The 17,648-nt window shown below is 40.0% G+C and overlaps 1 protein-coding gene across 1 annotated transcript in view; it reads left to right on the top strand.

Moving 5' to 3' along the window:
- Reep5 (receptor accessory protein 5) overlaps window positions 1–8,734 on the top strand; it is a 49,697-nt gene extending 40,963 nt beyond the window's left edge. The window contains exons 4-5 of the mRNA XM_005327236.5: window positions 2,176–2,344; window positions 6,434–8,734. Coding sequence (XP_005327293.1) covers window positions 2,176–2,344; window positions 6,434–6,483 — 219 coding nt within the window. The 3' untranslated portion in view covers window positions 6,484–8,734. The remainder of the gene's footprint in view (window positions 1–2,175; window positions 2,345–6,433) is intronic.
- Window positions 8,735–17,648: the final 8,914 nt, after the last annotated feature.

The following is a 17,648-nucleotide window of genomic DNA, read 5'->3' as shown; positions in this document are numbered from 1 at the left end:
TATACTTAGTGTCACAGTAAAGTCCCAACACAGAGTGGCCTGGAACTGAAGCTGGTTGAAATAGTTCTCAGCTTTCCTTCTCATCAATATAAAGTAGATGGAATGGGAAGCACTGTGGATTGGAGTTTCGGCTGTACAGACGACATCAGTACATTCCCGGGTGGGGCTGATACATGGTTCTAACGGGAAAATTCTAGCAGCTGGGGTTTAGCTCTCATCATAGGGTCTTTGTTGGGTGGTGTCTCACTGAGAAGCAGTACTCCTGCTGCTTGAGTGATGGAACAACTAGAAGATGCAGCTTTCCTCTAATCCACTACCTTGAACCTGTCTGGATTGGCGTTTTTGTGGGCTTGCCTGGTCACATATATAGTATTATTATGCACAGGTAGAGAATCTTTACCCTTAGCTCACCTATGGCCACACCTTCCTTTGCTTTCTTAACTGAGAACATTCTAGTTTCTATTATCTGTGCTCAATAAATGAGCTTTGGAATCTGATGGGGAAGAGGAAGGGAGAACTGACTTAAAATCCTGACTTGGAGAGAATGGTAGTAAATTGCTTTTGTTGAGTGCTCTGATAAGGTAGGCAGTGTAGTTTCTTTAGTCCAGAAATTTCAACCTTTTGGGAATATATGGAGGAAGCTCTACTTATGGTATTGTCATAATTTTGCTTGTATATTTACATTTTTGAAATAGTTTTATTAGATATCTTTTATTTTAATTATGTGTATACCTCTAGCATTACTTTGAACTTCATTTCAGGTACTTACAGAACATTTGTTTAAAGATTATTGGTTCTAAGATTTGCTTTTATTCCATTTAAGGCTAACAAATTAAAACACAGGTATTCTTGCAACAGAGACAAAGCTCTTAATATGCTAACACACACCCCAAATGCTTTTTATTTTCTTATAAGAGGTAGATTTTTTAAAAATCTCAATACTTGCTTCATACAGGAAAAAACTGAGTTAAGCAGTTAAATAACTTGCTCAGGGTTTGCCAGGTGAGTAAGTGGTACAACCAGGATTAGAACTTACTTTGTCTGAGCCTGTCCTCTTATCCACTATATACTACACAACCCTTAGGATCCCTGTTTGTAGCTGGATGAAGTGGTGTGTGCCTATAGTCCTAGCTTCTCGGGAAACTGAGTCAGGAGCATCACTTGAGGCCAGCCTGGGCAACATAGCAAGACCTCAGTATGAGCTGCCAGTTCTGCATCTCTAGAGCAAACTTAAAACACTATTTTAGAAAGGCATTGTAACTTCTCAATCATTTGAATGCATTCATTGGTTTGGAATAATGATGACTAATCCCATAGAGTTTTGATTTAAGACATAAGAAGTTGAGAGAGATTTACTTTAAGAAACTGATAAAAATACAGATTCTGCTATCCCTGGAAGTGATTTCTGTATTATGATGAGTCATCTGGACTGTGTGGAATATAATTTGGTCAGTATCTTTTAAACAAAAATAACTCAGTATGGTGTTTATTAAACTTTCTAGGGAAATTAGCAAATCTCTGAATATTTCCGCTTAGATGACTTAAAGTGCACAGTTGGTATTTATTTATTAATTAGGGTATAAGTCTTATCTTCTTTTATCTCAGTCTAAAGGAATAGGGGTTGGGGCTCAGTGGTGGAGTGCTTGCCTAGCATGTTCGAGATGAGGCCTTGCATTTGACTGCATATAAATACATAAAATAAAGGTCTATCAACAACTGAAACTAAGAGAAGAATCTGAGGTTAGGCAGAATATTTATTCTGTGGTAGAACAAATTACTGTAACTAACTTAGCAGGATAAGCTTAATATCCATGAAGCTTGTTCTCACTAGGCTTATCTGTACGGGGCTTGACACATGTAGATAAAAATCAGTGTAAGAAAATGTAATGTTTAAGAGTTGTATAATAAAGTCTCTTATAGCTGCTGTAAACTAAACTCCTGGATCTGGTGTGTTTTACCCTTTTTCAGTCTTATCCTTCTCTTTCCTTACTACCCCATTAGTGGTCATGTTTTTCCAAGAAGATCTTCCCATTAGTTTGCAGAAAACACTGGGAATACCATTGGAGAAAATGTCGGACGGAGGCAGTACACACCTTGGGAGTGGTGGAGGTGGGGGGGGGTCTCCTCAGAATGCCCTCGTCCTCCTCTTACCATGCTGCTTCTCATTCTGTGCAGTGTGGCTTCCTGTTGTGGTGCATGGCCCCGAGTCCTTCTAATGGGGCTGAATTTCTCTACAAGCGCATCATTCGTCCTTTCTTCCTGAAGCACCAGTCTCAGGTGGACAGTATGGTGAAGGACCTGAAGGACAAAGCCAAAGAGACTGCAGATGCCATTACTAAAGAAGGTAAGAGTCGGGGACAACTTGGTTCAACACATGGAGGAGATGTGATACAATGGGCTTCATGGCCTTCTTGTCCTCTCAGCTTTCCTTAGTTAAATGCAAAGACCACTAAATGGATTTCTTTAGGACAAGTTTGCCCACTGCCCTTTACTTTTTTTTTTTGGTGGGGGGGGGGGGACCAGGGATGCTTAGCCAGAGCCACATTCCAAACCCTTTTTGAAACAGATTTTCCCAAAGTTGTTGAGACTGGCCTCCAATTTGCAATCTTTCTGCCTCAGCCTCATGAGTTGCTGGGATTATAGACACACCACTGTGCCTGGCTTGCCCTTTACTTTTCCCAAGATCCTTTGTGACTCATTCAATGCAGCATTCAGTAGCCTTCCATGGGCAGAGATTTTAGAGATTCATCTACATGTAGCCTCTTGCACTCAGTTCCTGACTTGTTTAATGGGCTGTTCAGACTGTTTTTGTTCTTGGTCCCAGAGAATGCCTTTTCTCAGCCCCCCTGATGAAGTTATTCAGATGCTTTTTTGTTGAGATGTTGCATGTGTCCCTAGACTAGTAATGAACCAGTGAACCCAAGAGACTATAATCCTTGAATCTTACAGTTTAGTTGAAAGAGACAATAAAATTAAAAGGTTGTATGATAATGCGGAAGAAAATTAAGCAGCTAGAAAGATAGGGAGAACCAGGCACAGGAGGGATGTTTACAGTTTTAAGTAGGAAAATCAGGAGACCCTTACCAAGAGGGCTATATTGAGTCAGACTTGGACATAGTAAAGGAGGGAACCATGGGAATAGTGCTCCAGAAGGAGCTGCATGTGCAAAAGCCCTAAAGTAGGAACAGTAAAGGAGGTGACCTAGAGGGGTAAGGGATAGCAGGAGGGGACACCATCAGAAAGGTCTGCATGGAGACAGGATGACAAATCACAGAATAGCTTTATAGGCCAGTGGGAAGGCTTTGGTTTTTAGTCTGTGTAAGAAAGATAAGGTGCTATTAAAAGATTTTGAGCACAGGATCAACATGACCTGGTCTGTGTATTAAGATGACTGTGGCTATTGCATTAAGAATGGATTAGAAGGGGGCCAGGGTTGTGTCTCAGTGGTAGAGCGCTTGCCTAGCATGCGTGAAGCACTAGGTTCAATCCCCTGTTCCACATAAAAATAAAAAGGACAAAATGAAGGTATTGTGTCCACCTATAACTAAAAACAAAAAATGAATTGGAGGGAGAAAGGGAAGGAAACTGGGAGACTAGCTAAAAGGTTATTGCAGTGATCTGTTTGAGATGATGGTAGTATCTTGGTTTGTACTAGCAGCAGTAGTGGGTAAGAAGTAACCTATTTCTGAAGTAGAGTCAATAGGATCTGCTTAAAATCAGGCATGAAGACAGAAGTCAAGGCCAAACTTTTCAACCTGATCAGGTAGAAGGAGAGAATTGCTACTGAGCTGGGAAAGACTGGATAGTACAGATTTAGGTAGGGAGAAAGAAGAAAAGTCTTTCTCAGCCAGTTGGATGCAGATGTTGAGAGTTCAGAAAACAAGTGTGGATTGTGGGTAGAAGGGAGATGAGAAACAATCAGCTAAATAGACCAGTAGGGAAAAGGAAGGCAAGGTGGGGTCCTTGGGCCAAGCAAAAAGATGTTTCAGAGGAGGAAGTGTGATCCATTGTCACGTGCTGTAGACAAGGTAAACTAGGTGAAGAGGAACCACTGGACTTAGCCATGGGGAAGGCACTAGTGATCTTGAACAGATTTTTGTAGAATGCTGGGAACGAAACACTGATTGGAAGAGATGGGGGAAAGGCATGAGGAATATGGACAGCTGTTTTGAGACAGTCCCTGTGAAGGGGAGTAGAAGAATGGGCTGTAACTGGAATATGGATCGCAGGTCCTGGGAAATTTAAAAGTCTTTAAGGTAGGAGAAATAATACATGTCTGAAAATTAATGAGAATGCTTCAGTAGAGAGCAATTGCTGAGCCCTTGAGTAGACCAGAAATATGATTGAAAATACAGAGAGGCAGTGGGCAGAGGAGCTGCAACATTTTATAACAGAAATCAAGGTTTTTGTTGGTAGAGGTTTTAAGTAGGAAAACTTAGAAGATATTTTCTGATTACTTCAACTTCCTCAGTAAAGAAAGAAGGCCAACTGAGAAGTGATGGGAAGGGGACGGGTGTGAGCAGTTGTCTAGGACAGGGTTAACAGACTGTTCCTAAAGGGCCAGATGATACACATTTCAGGTTTTGTGGGCCATCCGGTCTCTGTTGTGATGCTCAATTCTGCCATTATGCTGTGACAGCAGCCCAAAAAAGCAATTAAAGGAGTGTGGCTGTAGTCTCATGGCCTCTCTAGGACACTGCCAGAGTAAATGGACTGAGACACTGTCATGTGATTCCAGGCAGTGTGAAAGGCTCACCTGAGACTTGTGTTTGCTTTTCTACAGCCACACTCATCTGCAGAGTAGGGTTTTAAAAATTTTTTATAGATGTACACAATACCTTATTTTTACGTGGGTGCTAAGGATTGAACCCAGTGTCTTCCACATGCTCTTATCACTAAGCTATAACTCCAGCCCTGAAAGGGGTGATGTTAAGAGTTGCGAGGTCAGAGTGGGACTGTGGCTGATGTTGGTGACAGTTAAGCTGGTGAAGAGGGAAATAACAGGAGGACGCCTCTGAGTGAGGGAGTGAGGTAAGTTTGTTCTGACTTGCAGCCTTTGTGTTCTCTCACTTGTGGATTGAACCCTGGGGAGCTCTACCACTGAGCTATATACCCTCGGCCTCTTTTAAAAATTTGTTAGTTGTAAATGGACAGAATGCCCCCCCCCTTTTTTTAAAATGCAGTACTGAGGATTGAACACATACTAGACAAGTGCTCTACCACTGAGCTGCAGCCCCAGCTGACCCTCAGCCCTTTTTACTTCTATTTTTTAAAATTTTGAGACAGTCTGTTAAGGTGCTAAGGCTAGCCTCAAACTCATGATCCTCCTGCTTCAGCCACCTAAGTAGAAGGGATTACAGGCATGCTTTATGGCAATTGGTGCCAGTTTTTTTTTTAAGAGCTTTCTTTTCTGATCTTCCTTGCCCAAGCCTAACTGGCAACCCATGGTAATATCATTTCTGTCTAGTTCACCCACATTTTATTGCCTCTTGGTTTTCATACAGTATATCAATACTCAAATTCAATTTAATTTGATACATTCCAAATCAGGGACATAAAAATTTCTAATTGTTTGACACCTTTTAGATGTCTCGTTCTGGGTTCACTAGTGCTTTTTACATAGGGCTATTGAGAAAGAGGCTGCAGTTTCTTTAACTTTGTTTAGCAACTTGAGTAAATGAGAGCTGCTGCCAGGCAGTTGATGAAGAGGGACTCCGGGCTCCATCAAGAACAGCTGCAGGGGCTGGGGTTGTGGTTCAGTGGTAGAGTGCACACCTAGCATGCAGGAGGCACTGGGTTCGATTCTTAGCACCACATAAATGTAAAATAAAGATATTGTATCCATCTAAAAACTTAATATTAAAAAAAAAAACAGCTGCAGTTTACAACCTCACTGGAGGCTTCTAGACAAGCCTCCCCCACCACCATCTCACACACCACACTGGTTCTTATGACACATTCCAGGCCACTTCCTGTCATAGGAGGGATAGCCCAGTTAGTATAAATATTTGTAGTACTGGCACGAGGACTTTCTAGTTTTTGTCACCATGGAACAACACAACTTAGTTCTCATCAGGTTGATGAGTAGTGAAATCTCATAGGAGAGTAGCAAATGAGAATTTGAATGTACAAAGAACGCTACTAGGAATCTCTGCCTCTTTTGATGCAGAAAGGAGGACAGATAGTTTGGGAGACACTGTTACACAAAGAAGCAAGGCTAGATGAACTTCAAGTATTTCATGTCTTCAGGATTTGTGCTCAGAAGAGGTGCCGGGTGTATTTCACGGAAACCCTCACAGCCCTGACCACAAACCCATGGGTGCTGTCATCTGCACATGAGTCACCCGAGCTCCGTTATCTAGTAGTTACCTTAGCCACACAGCTTATATTGCCAAAAGTTTTGATAAAATTTTCTTACCCTCTTTCTTAACAGCCAAGAAAGCTACAGTGAATTTACTGGGTGAAGAGAAGAAGAGTACCTAAACCCTTGAACGGATGGAGCCTTCCCGCCCAGCCCCCTGCACCTTCCTCTTAGAGCTTGACATTATTTTAGGGACTGTGGTATAATCATTTTAATGTTGCCTTGGAAACATTTTTTGATATATTAAAAAATGGAATGTGTTGTAAGGGTTTTTTTTTTTTTGCTTTTACTGTCTGTACATTACATAGGGAGCATTTTAATTTAAATTTAATGCAGTGGCAGTATCTAAATTTTTGAAAATATATTGCCTCTAGGTAGGAAAAGACATGTATGTTACTATCCTGAAGGAAATGTAAACTAAAAATAAAATTTGTATATCCCACAGGCTCTGTACTTTACTGGGCTCACTCTGCATGCATTTTCTCTAAACATTTAGGAAATCTTCATGGTTCTTATTCATATAAATATTTTTAGTGGATTTGTGTGTATACATAGACAGAAGTGTTACTATGACGTGCTTATGGGGAAGAGGCCAGGAGAAGATTGTATATGCCATTTAACATTTCTGTACAGTAAGACCACCTGCCTCAAGCTGGTAGGATTTGCTAAACATACTTCAGAAAATGAACACACATCAGTCATATTTTTAAAAAAAATGAGAAATGAGGTTGAATGGAAGTCAGCTTGGTTATTTTCCTAACATGGTACCCCTGAATGCCAGGAAAGCTTTTTAGAGTAGTCAGTCACTTTGACAACAATTGGGGAAATCTACACACACATAGTAACCTATAACTCCCAATTTTCTGTAGAAATAATACTATTGTCTTATCTGCCTACTAGCTTTACGTTTGTCTGTTTCTAAGATGCTGAAGTGAAAACCATTCCTGTTTTTACTTTTAAAGGTGAGCAGCATGTTGGTTTGGTCTTTTCCTTCCTCCCAGTTGTCATGTGCTTGTTAATATGAGCAGCAATGTGCCTGCCATGACACACAGCTCTAGGAGCAGCTCTGTGGAATGGAAAGGGAGCATGCAGCTTGTAATCTGGTTGGCAGTGCTTAAGTTTAACTGCCTTTGACCTTTAAGGCCAGAGAAAAAGTTAAACTCAGAGTCCTCTTCAGTTGACAAGCAGAATTATTTGTTGTCCATTTAAATGCCTTCATGATAAATGACTTATGACTACATAGTTGAAGTATAGAATAAAAAAGTTTAAATGAATGCCTCTAGCTTGAATGGCTAAACAGCTTATAGAGCTCTGGGGTAGACAATCTGAACTTCACATCATTCTGTTAGGATCCTTTTGAATTAGACTAAACTAGACCAAAATACATGTTTAACAAAATAAGATTAAATATCCAGCCAGTTGGGCTGGGGTTGTCGCTCAGTGGTAGAGCACTTGCCTAGCGTGTGTGAGGCCCTTGGTTCAGTCCTCAGCACCACATAAAACTGAATAAGTAAAACAAAGGTTCTCTGACTACAACTAAAAAATAAACATTTTTTTTAAATGCTTAAAAAAAAATCCATCCAGTAAAATACTTTTTTTTTTTTTTTGTTTAAATTGAGCTGGGGATAGAACCTAGGGGCATTTTACAACTGAGCTACATTCTCAGCCCTTATTATTTTGAGACAGTCTTACTAAGTTGCTGAGGCTGGCCTTGACCACGCTATTTTCCTGCCTCAGCCTCCCTAGTCACCAGATTATAGGTGTGTACCAGTGCTCCTGGCTCAGTAAATGCTTTTAAAGAAAAAAGATATGAATAGCTTTCATAAGATGATATATCATGATGTAAAAAAAAAAGTACCCTAATATACATCAGAGCATTTATTTTTCCTGGGAAAACTGATTATTAGGCATCTTATTACTTAAAGGAAAAAAATGAAGTTTTTAGAAAACAAGCAAAATTGTTATTGTAAGAAAAAAATCAAGCCTACATTAAAAAGAAATTTCAAAGCATTTAAATCCATTTCCCATAAATAAAAACACTTTCCCTGGTGACAGAGGAATGAAAACTAGCAACTTCTAGTATATAGAATATATGATTGGATTGTTAGTATATAAAATATATTATCAGACAAGATGGGGAAGTAAAATATCGCTCATAATTACAGATTATGTAAAAATATCAATGTAAATGCTATTAAAGTATATTCTAAATGCAATTTTTTTGTTGTCTTGATACTACATCTGTCTCCTGTGGTGTACCCTGCAAGAAATTTGTTTTGGGCAGTTGATATGTGTTTTAATGGCAGAAGTTATGAGTCAAGCCATTCTGTCTCTCAATTTCACCAATAAAATATTGCCATGTTTGAAAAACTACTTAAGCCTGTGTCTGGCTAGAAGACAAAGCATTTGTTTGTACATGAATGGTATTTCAGGGATATAGAAAGTAACAGGATTCCTAGTAAACATTTGAAATTCTTCAAGATGAAGAAAATAATTCATTCAGTAATTCCTCCCTTACTGGAAAGCTTCAAGCATTCAGATTAACAAAATAACTGCTCTCCTGGGAGAGTTGTCAACCCACAACTACAGACAAGGAACATAGCCTGCTGGATATGGTAGCGCACACCTGTAATAACTCAGGAGGCTGCAGCAGGAAGATCATAAGTTCAAGGTCTGCCTGGACAATTTAGCAAGACCCTGTCTCAAAATAAATAAGGGCTTGGAATCTACTCAGTGGTGAAGTGCCCCTGGGTCCAATCCTTGGTACCAAAAAATAAGTAAACAACAATAACAAAAAAAATCCTTTAAATAAGTCATCACCTATCCTGAAGGTGTGACACACAGAATAGAAGTGGGTGTACAATATTCCCCTCCTCTTATCCAAGGGGGATATGTTCCAAGACCCCAAGTGGTTGAAACCTCAGATAGGTATGTATATATAGGATTCAGTATTATGATAAAAGTTTATAAATTAGGTAAATAACAAAATAGGACAATTATACCATAATAAAAGTTATGTGAATGTGGTGTCTTAAAGTATCTTATTTTGCTGTACTGTGTCTTTAGATTGGTTGATCTTGAATAACAAACTAAGGGAACCGTGGGTAAGGGGGGACTGCTGTACATAATGTTCATTTGTGTGTGTGAAATTTTTGCTCAAGTGGGGTTAGAGTTGAAAAGCCCCACAAAATAAATTGAATTATAATATAAATGAGAACTGAATTTTATTAACCTCATTCCTCATCTAGCTTGCAATTGTCCACTGGTGATCACTGATTAGAGGAAATACTTTCTCCAAAGAAATCATGCCAGCCAAAAAAGTTTATACCTATAATTAGCACTAGATCTAAAGAATACTCAAGTTACTGCTCTCCTCCTGCATATAGCAATTAATAATATGTGCCTCCAAATCATTCTGTCTTTTAAGATAAAGAGACCAAGTTACGGCTGGGTGCTGTACACACCTGTAATTCCAGCAGCTCAGGAGGCTGAGACAGGAGTTCAAAGCCAGCCTCACTGGGGATGTGGCTCCGTAGTCAAGTGCCCCGAGTTCAATCCTTGGTATACTCCCCCCACAAAAAAAAAAGTTGGGGAGGGGCTTAAAATTTTATTAAAAACACCTACTGCTGGGCTGGGGGTGTAGCTCTAGCATGTGTGAGACCCTGGGCTTAATTCCTAGCATCCCAAACAACCTACTTCTGGAGGCTGTGCTTGAATCAGTGGTCTCCTACATCACATCTATTTTTAATTGGTAATTTTTTACTATATTATAATCATGGTATTTAGGATAACAGAAGTATAATTCAGATCCTTAGCCGTCAAATTTTATAGTTCTATATAGTATCACAGGAAAATAAATATATTTGAATATATTTAAGTTTTTTTCTGGCTCCTGACTATAATATGAATTCAACATCTTTTATAGCACACAACTCACAAAGAGCAGAGAACAAGATGACTAAGTAGAGGGGTTCAGCACTCGCCTCCTCCACAAAGAAAAGCCAAATTAACAGATGTATAGCTGCATTTTGAGATGAGTGACCATGGGAGAATACTGGGAATCCGCAAGAGAAAGACAGGAACAGCAGCAAAGAAAGAAAAAATACCATAGCAAGTTTCACCTTGGCTCCGCAGTTGGGGAGAGGGGAGGTAGATAAGGGCAAAAAACTGATGACAGCAATCCTACGTATTGGAAAGTTTCACAATCTTCACAGACTTGCAGCCCACTTGGATAAGTAACCTGCAATCTGCACAGTATTGTGGCTTTGGAAAAGAACTTCACATCTAGCAAACCACCCAGGGTGCTGGAGTCAGGAACGGTATTAAAAAGGGAAATAGTATCTAAATTTAAACTGCCCTAGGAGCCAGGAGGAAGCTGCCTCTTGAATCCAATTTGGTCCAGCAGAGTGACAGCGACCCAAGGCCACTGGGTGCTCTGCAGGATCGGAGACAGGTTGTTGTAGGAGGAAAACAGAGGACATGGCCCTTAAGAATCAGAAGACCAGGACTGGGGTTGCCGCTCAGTGGTACAGCGCTTGCCTGGCATGTGTAAGGCCCTGTGTTGATCCTCAGCACCACATATGAATAAATAAAAGATCCATTGACAACTAAAAAAAAAAAATTAAGAATCATGAGACCAGGGAACTTGCCCTTCGAGACAAAGGGTGTGGCCAGCCTTATGTAAACTCATCCCAGTGCCAGGACTGAGGGTAAAGATCCATAGGTTCCTCCTGCCTTTCAGCTCCCAGCTCAGGAGCCTATTACTAAAAAGGAAGGAAGGAAACACTGACTCCCGTTACTGCCCAAGGGCGAGGAGAGGCCCCTGAACAACTGTACCTTCTGCACAGGTGCACACTGTTGAGAGCCACAGCCAAAGGGGCCCCAGCAAACTTCCAGCTACCAGCAAACTTCCAGCTGCCAGCTGATGATTGGCTCACAGCGGCCCCAGCAACATCTAGCTGATTGGCTCCTCCACGGAGCTGCTCATTGGGCTGTTTCCCTGCCCTTTCAGACCACGGAGCTGCTCATTGGGGGACTTCTTTGGCTCCGCCCACACAACCCAGCCAATCGGCCTCAAGAGAAGGATTATGGGAGGTGGAGAGGCTGGAGTGTGGGTGAGAGGCTTGTGGAAGCAGGTGGTGGCAGTTGGGCTCTGAGGGTTTTTTCCTGAGGAGTTGTTTTGTTTGGCGTTTGTAGTTCTAAAGATAAAGTTAGTTTCTTTTGACAAGTGGCTCCTGAATTGTGCCCAGACAGACTGTGGCAGCACACAGGGGGCTCCAAGGGAACTTTGCTTACTTCTGGTTGAGGTCTTGTTCCAGGTCAAGCACTGCCATGCAAGCAGCAGAGATAAGCACTGCTGCCACCCTACATATGTGGTTCCCATCACAGTCCTACCTATGCATTTTGTCTGGCCATACACTGCTGCAGACGGGGTGTCACTGTCACTGAAGGGGTGCTGAAGTAACCAACACTGCCTCTCCCTTTGCAACATCTGGGCCCATACAGTGGTAATAGCCCTCCCAGAATAAAGGGCTCTCCTAAGATAAAGGACAAGGCAACATGGCACAGTGAATATCTGTGCACATGTGTAACCGTTGCAACTTTGCAACTCTATAGCCTAGGATACCTAATCAAACTGTGTTACCTATGTGGGAGACTAAGGAGGGGCTACAAGTCAAAGAAACTAACAAAGGGTATATAAGGCAATGCCCCAGCTGTGCTTGAGGCTCAGCCTTTGGATGCAAATCTGCTGAGCCAGTGCCAGCCCTAATAAACACTGCTTCCTGTTAAAAGCCTGTGTCCTGTTTCTCTGTGCAAGAATCCTGCAACATTTCTTGAGGGTTTGCGTTTTGGGATTCAGAGCATGACTTCACCTCCCTTGTCACCAGAGTGCAGGCCCTGGGATGCCAGGAGAAGTGACCTCATCTGGCACCAGCAGACTAATGGATCCATAGGAGACTAGCCCTCTTGGCATGCCAGGGCGAGGACCCCAGGATACAAAGGAACACCATGGGGTTCTGGAACCAGTGCAGGGAGCACCTACTGCCCTTTGGACAGGTAGAAACCCAGGTTCAAGAGGTAGACCTACCCCTAAGTGGCAGAAGGGGAGCCTGATCACTTCCTAGAGTTGCCCTAAGTAGTCTTGATAGCACAAGATGAAGCCACAACTCTAAAGGTACTGGGTGGGCTGGAGACGCAGTTTGAATGTGAGTGAATGGTGACTGAATAAGACTGGCTGAGCCCAAAGTGAGGGCAGAGTCCTGATCCGTAGGTCCATGGTGATCCTCCTATGACTTAGGGCAACACAAGTCTTTCCTTTAGGTTTCTGAACCTGGTCCAGGTTGGGGGGTCTATACCAACCTGCAATGTTGACGTGCCTGAAATCTCTCCATGAGGAAAGCGGCTGGAGACATCCAAAGGGATTACTTACCCCTTCCCTTTTTCCTTCTTCTGCATGTGATTATCATGGAAATGGGTGGCAAACAGAGTAAACTTACTCCTCCCCCAAGATTGTATGATCAAAAAAGAAGATTTCTTTTAATGGGATATGCTAGAGACTATGGAGTTGACTCCTGAAAAACCCCAGACTGCCTTCATTCAGAGTAAGTTGGCCCTCCAAGGGGTCACTAGGCAAAGAACTACATGAGCAGGTGCCCAATTAATTTGAGACCAGAGAAGAAAAGTGTCACTTTTAAATCTAAACTGCTATGGGGCACAAATGGTTATTTTTATCTATTGTACTCTGGGATTCTGCTAAGTGCCTCCCTAATGCTAGAAAACAGGAGAGGTAGATAGAGGGGATCTGGAAAGGCCAGCTAGACCGGGTCCTGGACCTTTTAAAGATGCTTAAGAGGTATGCACTGTGCCTTGGGACAATACAGGCTTTGCCCCAAGCTGTAGGGGTCAGCTCTGCAATTTTCTGCAAATGCCTGATAAAAGAGTGAGGGACCTGGCAATACCAGGGGACACCCCACTTCTTACGATTTTACTCTTTTCTCCAGTTGGGCATAAGGGAGGAAAATGGAAAGATTCCATAAGTACCAGTTTTCTTTAAAAATTTTTTTTTCTGAGGACTTCACATGTTCCCACATTCTTTAAATATCTGGGCTGACTCTAATCTGATCCAAGAGTACACTCTGGTCTGCTAAGGTTTTTCTGTGTACTCCTTTTGTAGAATAATTAAGACCATATCATTTTTTTCAATCTTTCTGAGCTCAAATTTTTTTTTATGATAAATTCACTTTGGCTTCCATACCAATTAGTCTTGCTCTGTCTAACTGAAGTTTATTGCCCTCAGTTTCTCTTTCTGCTATCTTTATTCACAGGCCAGTTGTTCAGGGTTAACTCTCAAATACACCAGAAAAAGAAAGATCTTCTCTTTTGAGGAGTCCTAAGCAGCAAAAAATCAACAGTGATGGAGGGAGTAAATCTGCCCCATGAAGAATGACTGGAACCTTTGACTTCAGGGTTTGCTATGGCTGGCAGACTCTATTCCTAATGTTCCCAACTGCACAGGCCCCTTTCCTTTCTGGGTCATACTGTAAAAATCTGTGATAGTCTATTTTTATTTTCTAAAGGGTTAAATCTAATAGATTTTTAATAAACATCTATAGCTCTTGTCTCCTATCTGTGGAGGTCTAGTACCTACAAAAAAGCTACAAGATATTTTTTTTCCTGTTTTATGTATGTATGCACACCTGTATAATGTATGTCATGCGTCTGTATACGTGCTTGTATCTATCATGTGCATGGTATCAAAATTGGTTTATAGATAAATGGGTGCTCATAAATTTAATAAATGGATTCAAATACTTTTTAGTTCACTTGACTTAAACATCTAAGAAAAAGTTTATTTAAATTGGTTAAACAGATAAGAATAAAGATGTCTTTAACATTACTAACACGTTTTTCTAGGTAGTGAATCAATCAAAAGAATGTATACAATATTTAAAGTGTATCATCATTGCTTCTATTAACTAAAACTTGTCTCATATCTTGATTTTTTTTTAATGGGTAACCTAAAGTTAACAGTTAAGAATGAATAAATTAGGGCTGGGGTTGTGGCTCAGTGGTAGAGCACTTGCCTAGCCCATACGAGGCCCTGCGTTCGATCCTCAGCACCACATATAAATAAATAAAGTTATTGTGTCCAACTACAGCTAAAAAATAAATTTAAAAAATAGATTAAACATAAATGCAATTAGTTTTAATAAATGTTTTTAAAGGAAATATGATTAATTTACAAAGTTAAAATACAAAAACATCAACTGCTAAATATAAATTCAAGTACTCTTGACTTCTTGAATTCCATAAGGTAATATATATTTGAGTATTGAATGTGTTTTTAGAAACTATTAAATGGGGGGAAAAAAAGGACTTTAAGATTGCTTTGTTTCTAGGTCTTCATTAAAGCAAGATTACTAAAAGTTAAGATTCTAATAAGTGTAATTTTATATGCAAAGAATACAAAAGGTTTTAGCTGTGTTTAAAGTATTGCAAAAAGCATAAAGTATTTCATCTTATTAAAATGGAGTAATTTGTCTAAGTTCAGAAATTTTATAAGGATTATTTCAAAAATATAAATTTCAAAAAGTCAACTAGAAAAGAGATAAAAGATTATAGGTTTAGAAATATATTTTAGCATAAAAATTAAAAAGCAATGTCTCTGGAAGAGAAGTATTTTATATGGTAAAGTAAACAAGTTGTAGAGTAAGTTTCACAAGATTTTTGGAGGGTAAATCTCAAAAAATTTGTGTGTAAGTTAGCTATAATTAGCACAATCAGTTAAGGTTATTTAAGGGTTTTCCCCCCTATAAGGTCAAATATTAATGTACTGATATAAATTAGAATTTAATTATCTATGTGCTAAAGTAATAAGGGTTTCTTAAAACATTGATCTTATATCAAGATAATTTCTTATGTCTGTTTGGTTCTGGTAAATAATAAAACCTATCTTAAAGAAATTAGAGTTTGTCCAACTCTGGTTAAACAACTAAATTTTAGGCTATTCCACTACACTATGAATTCTAAATTTTTCTTTAAAAGTTAAACTTGGTTAATAGAAGGACATCAGTGTAATAGTGGTTCTGTTACTGGCCTCTTTTATATTAGATGTATTCATGTCTTCCAAGTATACAAGTATTTTTAGAGCACTTACCAAATTGGTCTTTCTCTAAAGTTGTCTGTAGCAATAGTCTCTTTCAGACTTATGTAGAGATAAATAAATCCCTAACTAAATTTGTTACATTTAATATTTTGTAATTTGATAAATCTGTCATCAATAACTTATATAAAATGTTTTAAATGTCAATGGATTCTTTTTTATTCATTTATATGTGGTATTGAGAATCAAATCCAGTGCCTCACACATGCTAAGCAGGTGTTCTACCACTGAGCCACAATCCCAGCCCAATAACTTGTATATAAAATTTTGTGTTACTCTTTACACTGGGATAGGAATTTAAATGTATTTTGGTAAAGTAATAAGGAAAACTTGGTTTGTTTAAAAGAAGACAATGTGGAACATAAAAAACATTTTTCCACAAAAAGAAAGTTGGGAGCTCTCTTGCTTTCATTTGATTCCTGTTCCCAGTGAAATGGTGTATTGTGTTGATATTCATATAGACTCAGGAAATAATATATGAGAACTTTGTAAAATAGTATTCAAGAGGCAAAGATCAGGGCTGGGGCTCAGTGGTGGAGCACGTGGCTTGCACCGGGGAGGCACTGTGTGCCATCCTCAGAACCATACAAATTAAATAAAATAAAGGTATTATGTCCATTAAAAAAAAAAGGCAAAGATCAGTTTCAAAAATAAAACACTTAAGATGTGTCAAGAGGCCACCTCACCTGAGTCAAGACTGTCCCTCACCTTATTCCATGAGGGACCAACTCCAAGTAGGCTAGACTTAAATTCATTTAAATTTCAAAAGGTAGATTTTTGCTGTAAAAATTACGGTGATCTCAAAATAGGGGATATACTATACAACCAAATAAAGTTTTGGGGCTTATAAAAATTTTGTTTCTTGGTTTATAGCTATTATACAAACTGAATATGTTTTTGCTCTTGTTAATTCCATTTTGTATTTTCCTTTTAAACTTTATAATTGCTGTTAGTGGTTTGCAGAAGTAAAACTTCTAATATAACAACCTGAGTTAATTTGAGATAATAAGCCTTTACCTATAAGACAGACAGGATATTCAAAGCCAGCCTCAGCAACTTATCAAGGCCGTAAGCCACTCAGCAAGGCTCTATCTCTAAATAAAATAAATAAAAGGGCTGGGATGTGGCTCAGGGCTGGGATGTGGCTCAGTGGTTAAGTCTCCTTGGGTTCAGAAACAAAAGATATAAGGCTGACTTCCAGGACTCATACTAACCCCAATTAAATGGAAGGGTTAAGTAACTGTAAAATATAGGCATTAAAGTTAAACCCAGTACTTCTGCTCCAAGACTGGTGAAACTGACCTGCTGGATGTTTACAACCCAAACATGGAGACTAAAGATAAATAAGTAAAAGAGCCAAGGAAAAAACGCAGCCAATATTTTGGCACTTGCCCTTTAAGGTCAGCCAGAACCCAGGGAATATTGGGCCCCCTCTTTAGGCCTTGCACCTTTGATGAGTCACTTTGAACTCCTGCTCAGGGAGAGGACCCTAGAGAACCGGAAGCCAACCATTGCACATGCTGCAAAGAGGAGGGTCACTGAGAGGGAAGTGTCCCTAATGCTTCCAAGGGAAGCCACACGTGGTCAGCAAGACTCTGCCCCATCCTGACAGATGGCACAACTGATAGAAGAGGCTAGAGGAGCTAAGGGCATCTCACTAGTCCCCAAGAGTAACCCCTGAGGAATCTCAGCTGATATTTAACAGTAGATAGGAACCAGGTCAATTCTGACCAACTTGATCTTAAACACCTGGCAGGAGAGTTGTAACAAAAGCCCAGCCATACATGGGCCAGTGTTCATGGCTGAGGTGGTGCAATTGATGACAAAGGGGTTGAAGATCACCTGGAAGTTACACCAAGTAAACTGTCAGGAAACCCACCTACACTGGGACCAAGTATTGCCAATTGCTTTCTTAAGAATTAGGTCTAGGGCTGGGGATGTGGCTCAAGCAGTAGCGTGTTCGCCTGGCATGCGTGCGGCTCGGGTTCGATCCTCAGCACCACATACCAACAAAGATGTTGTGTCCACCAAAAACTAAAAAATAAATATTAAAAACTCTCTCTCTCTCTCTCTCATAAAAAAAAAAAAAAAGAATTAGGTCTAGTCTTACTAAAAACACAGGCT

This window comes from Ictidomys tridecemlineatus, chromosome 1 (assembly GCF_052094955.1).
Source record: "Ictidomys tridecemlineatus isolate mIctTri1 chromosome 1, mIctTri1.hap1, whole genome shotgun sequence".
Lineage (NCBI taxonomy): Eukaryota > Metazoa > Chordata > Mammalia > Rodentia > Sciuridae > Ictidomys > Ictidomys tridecemlineatus.
Note: the sequence above shows the minus strand (reverse complement) of the source record. Positions and strands in the feature narration are given on the sequence as shown.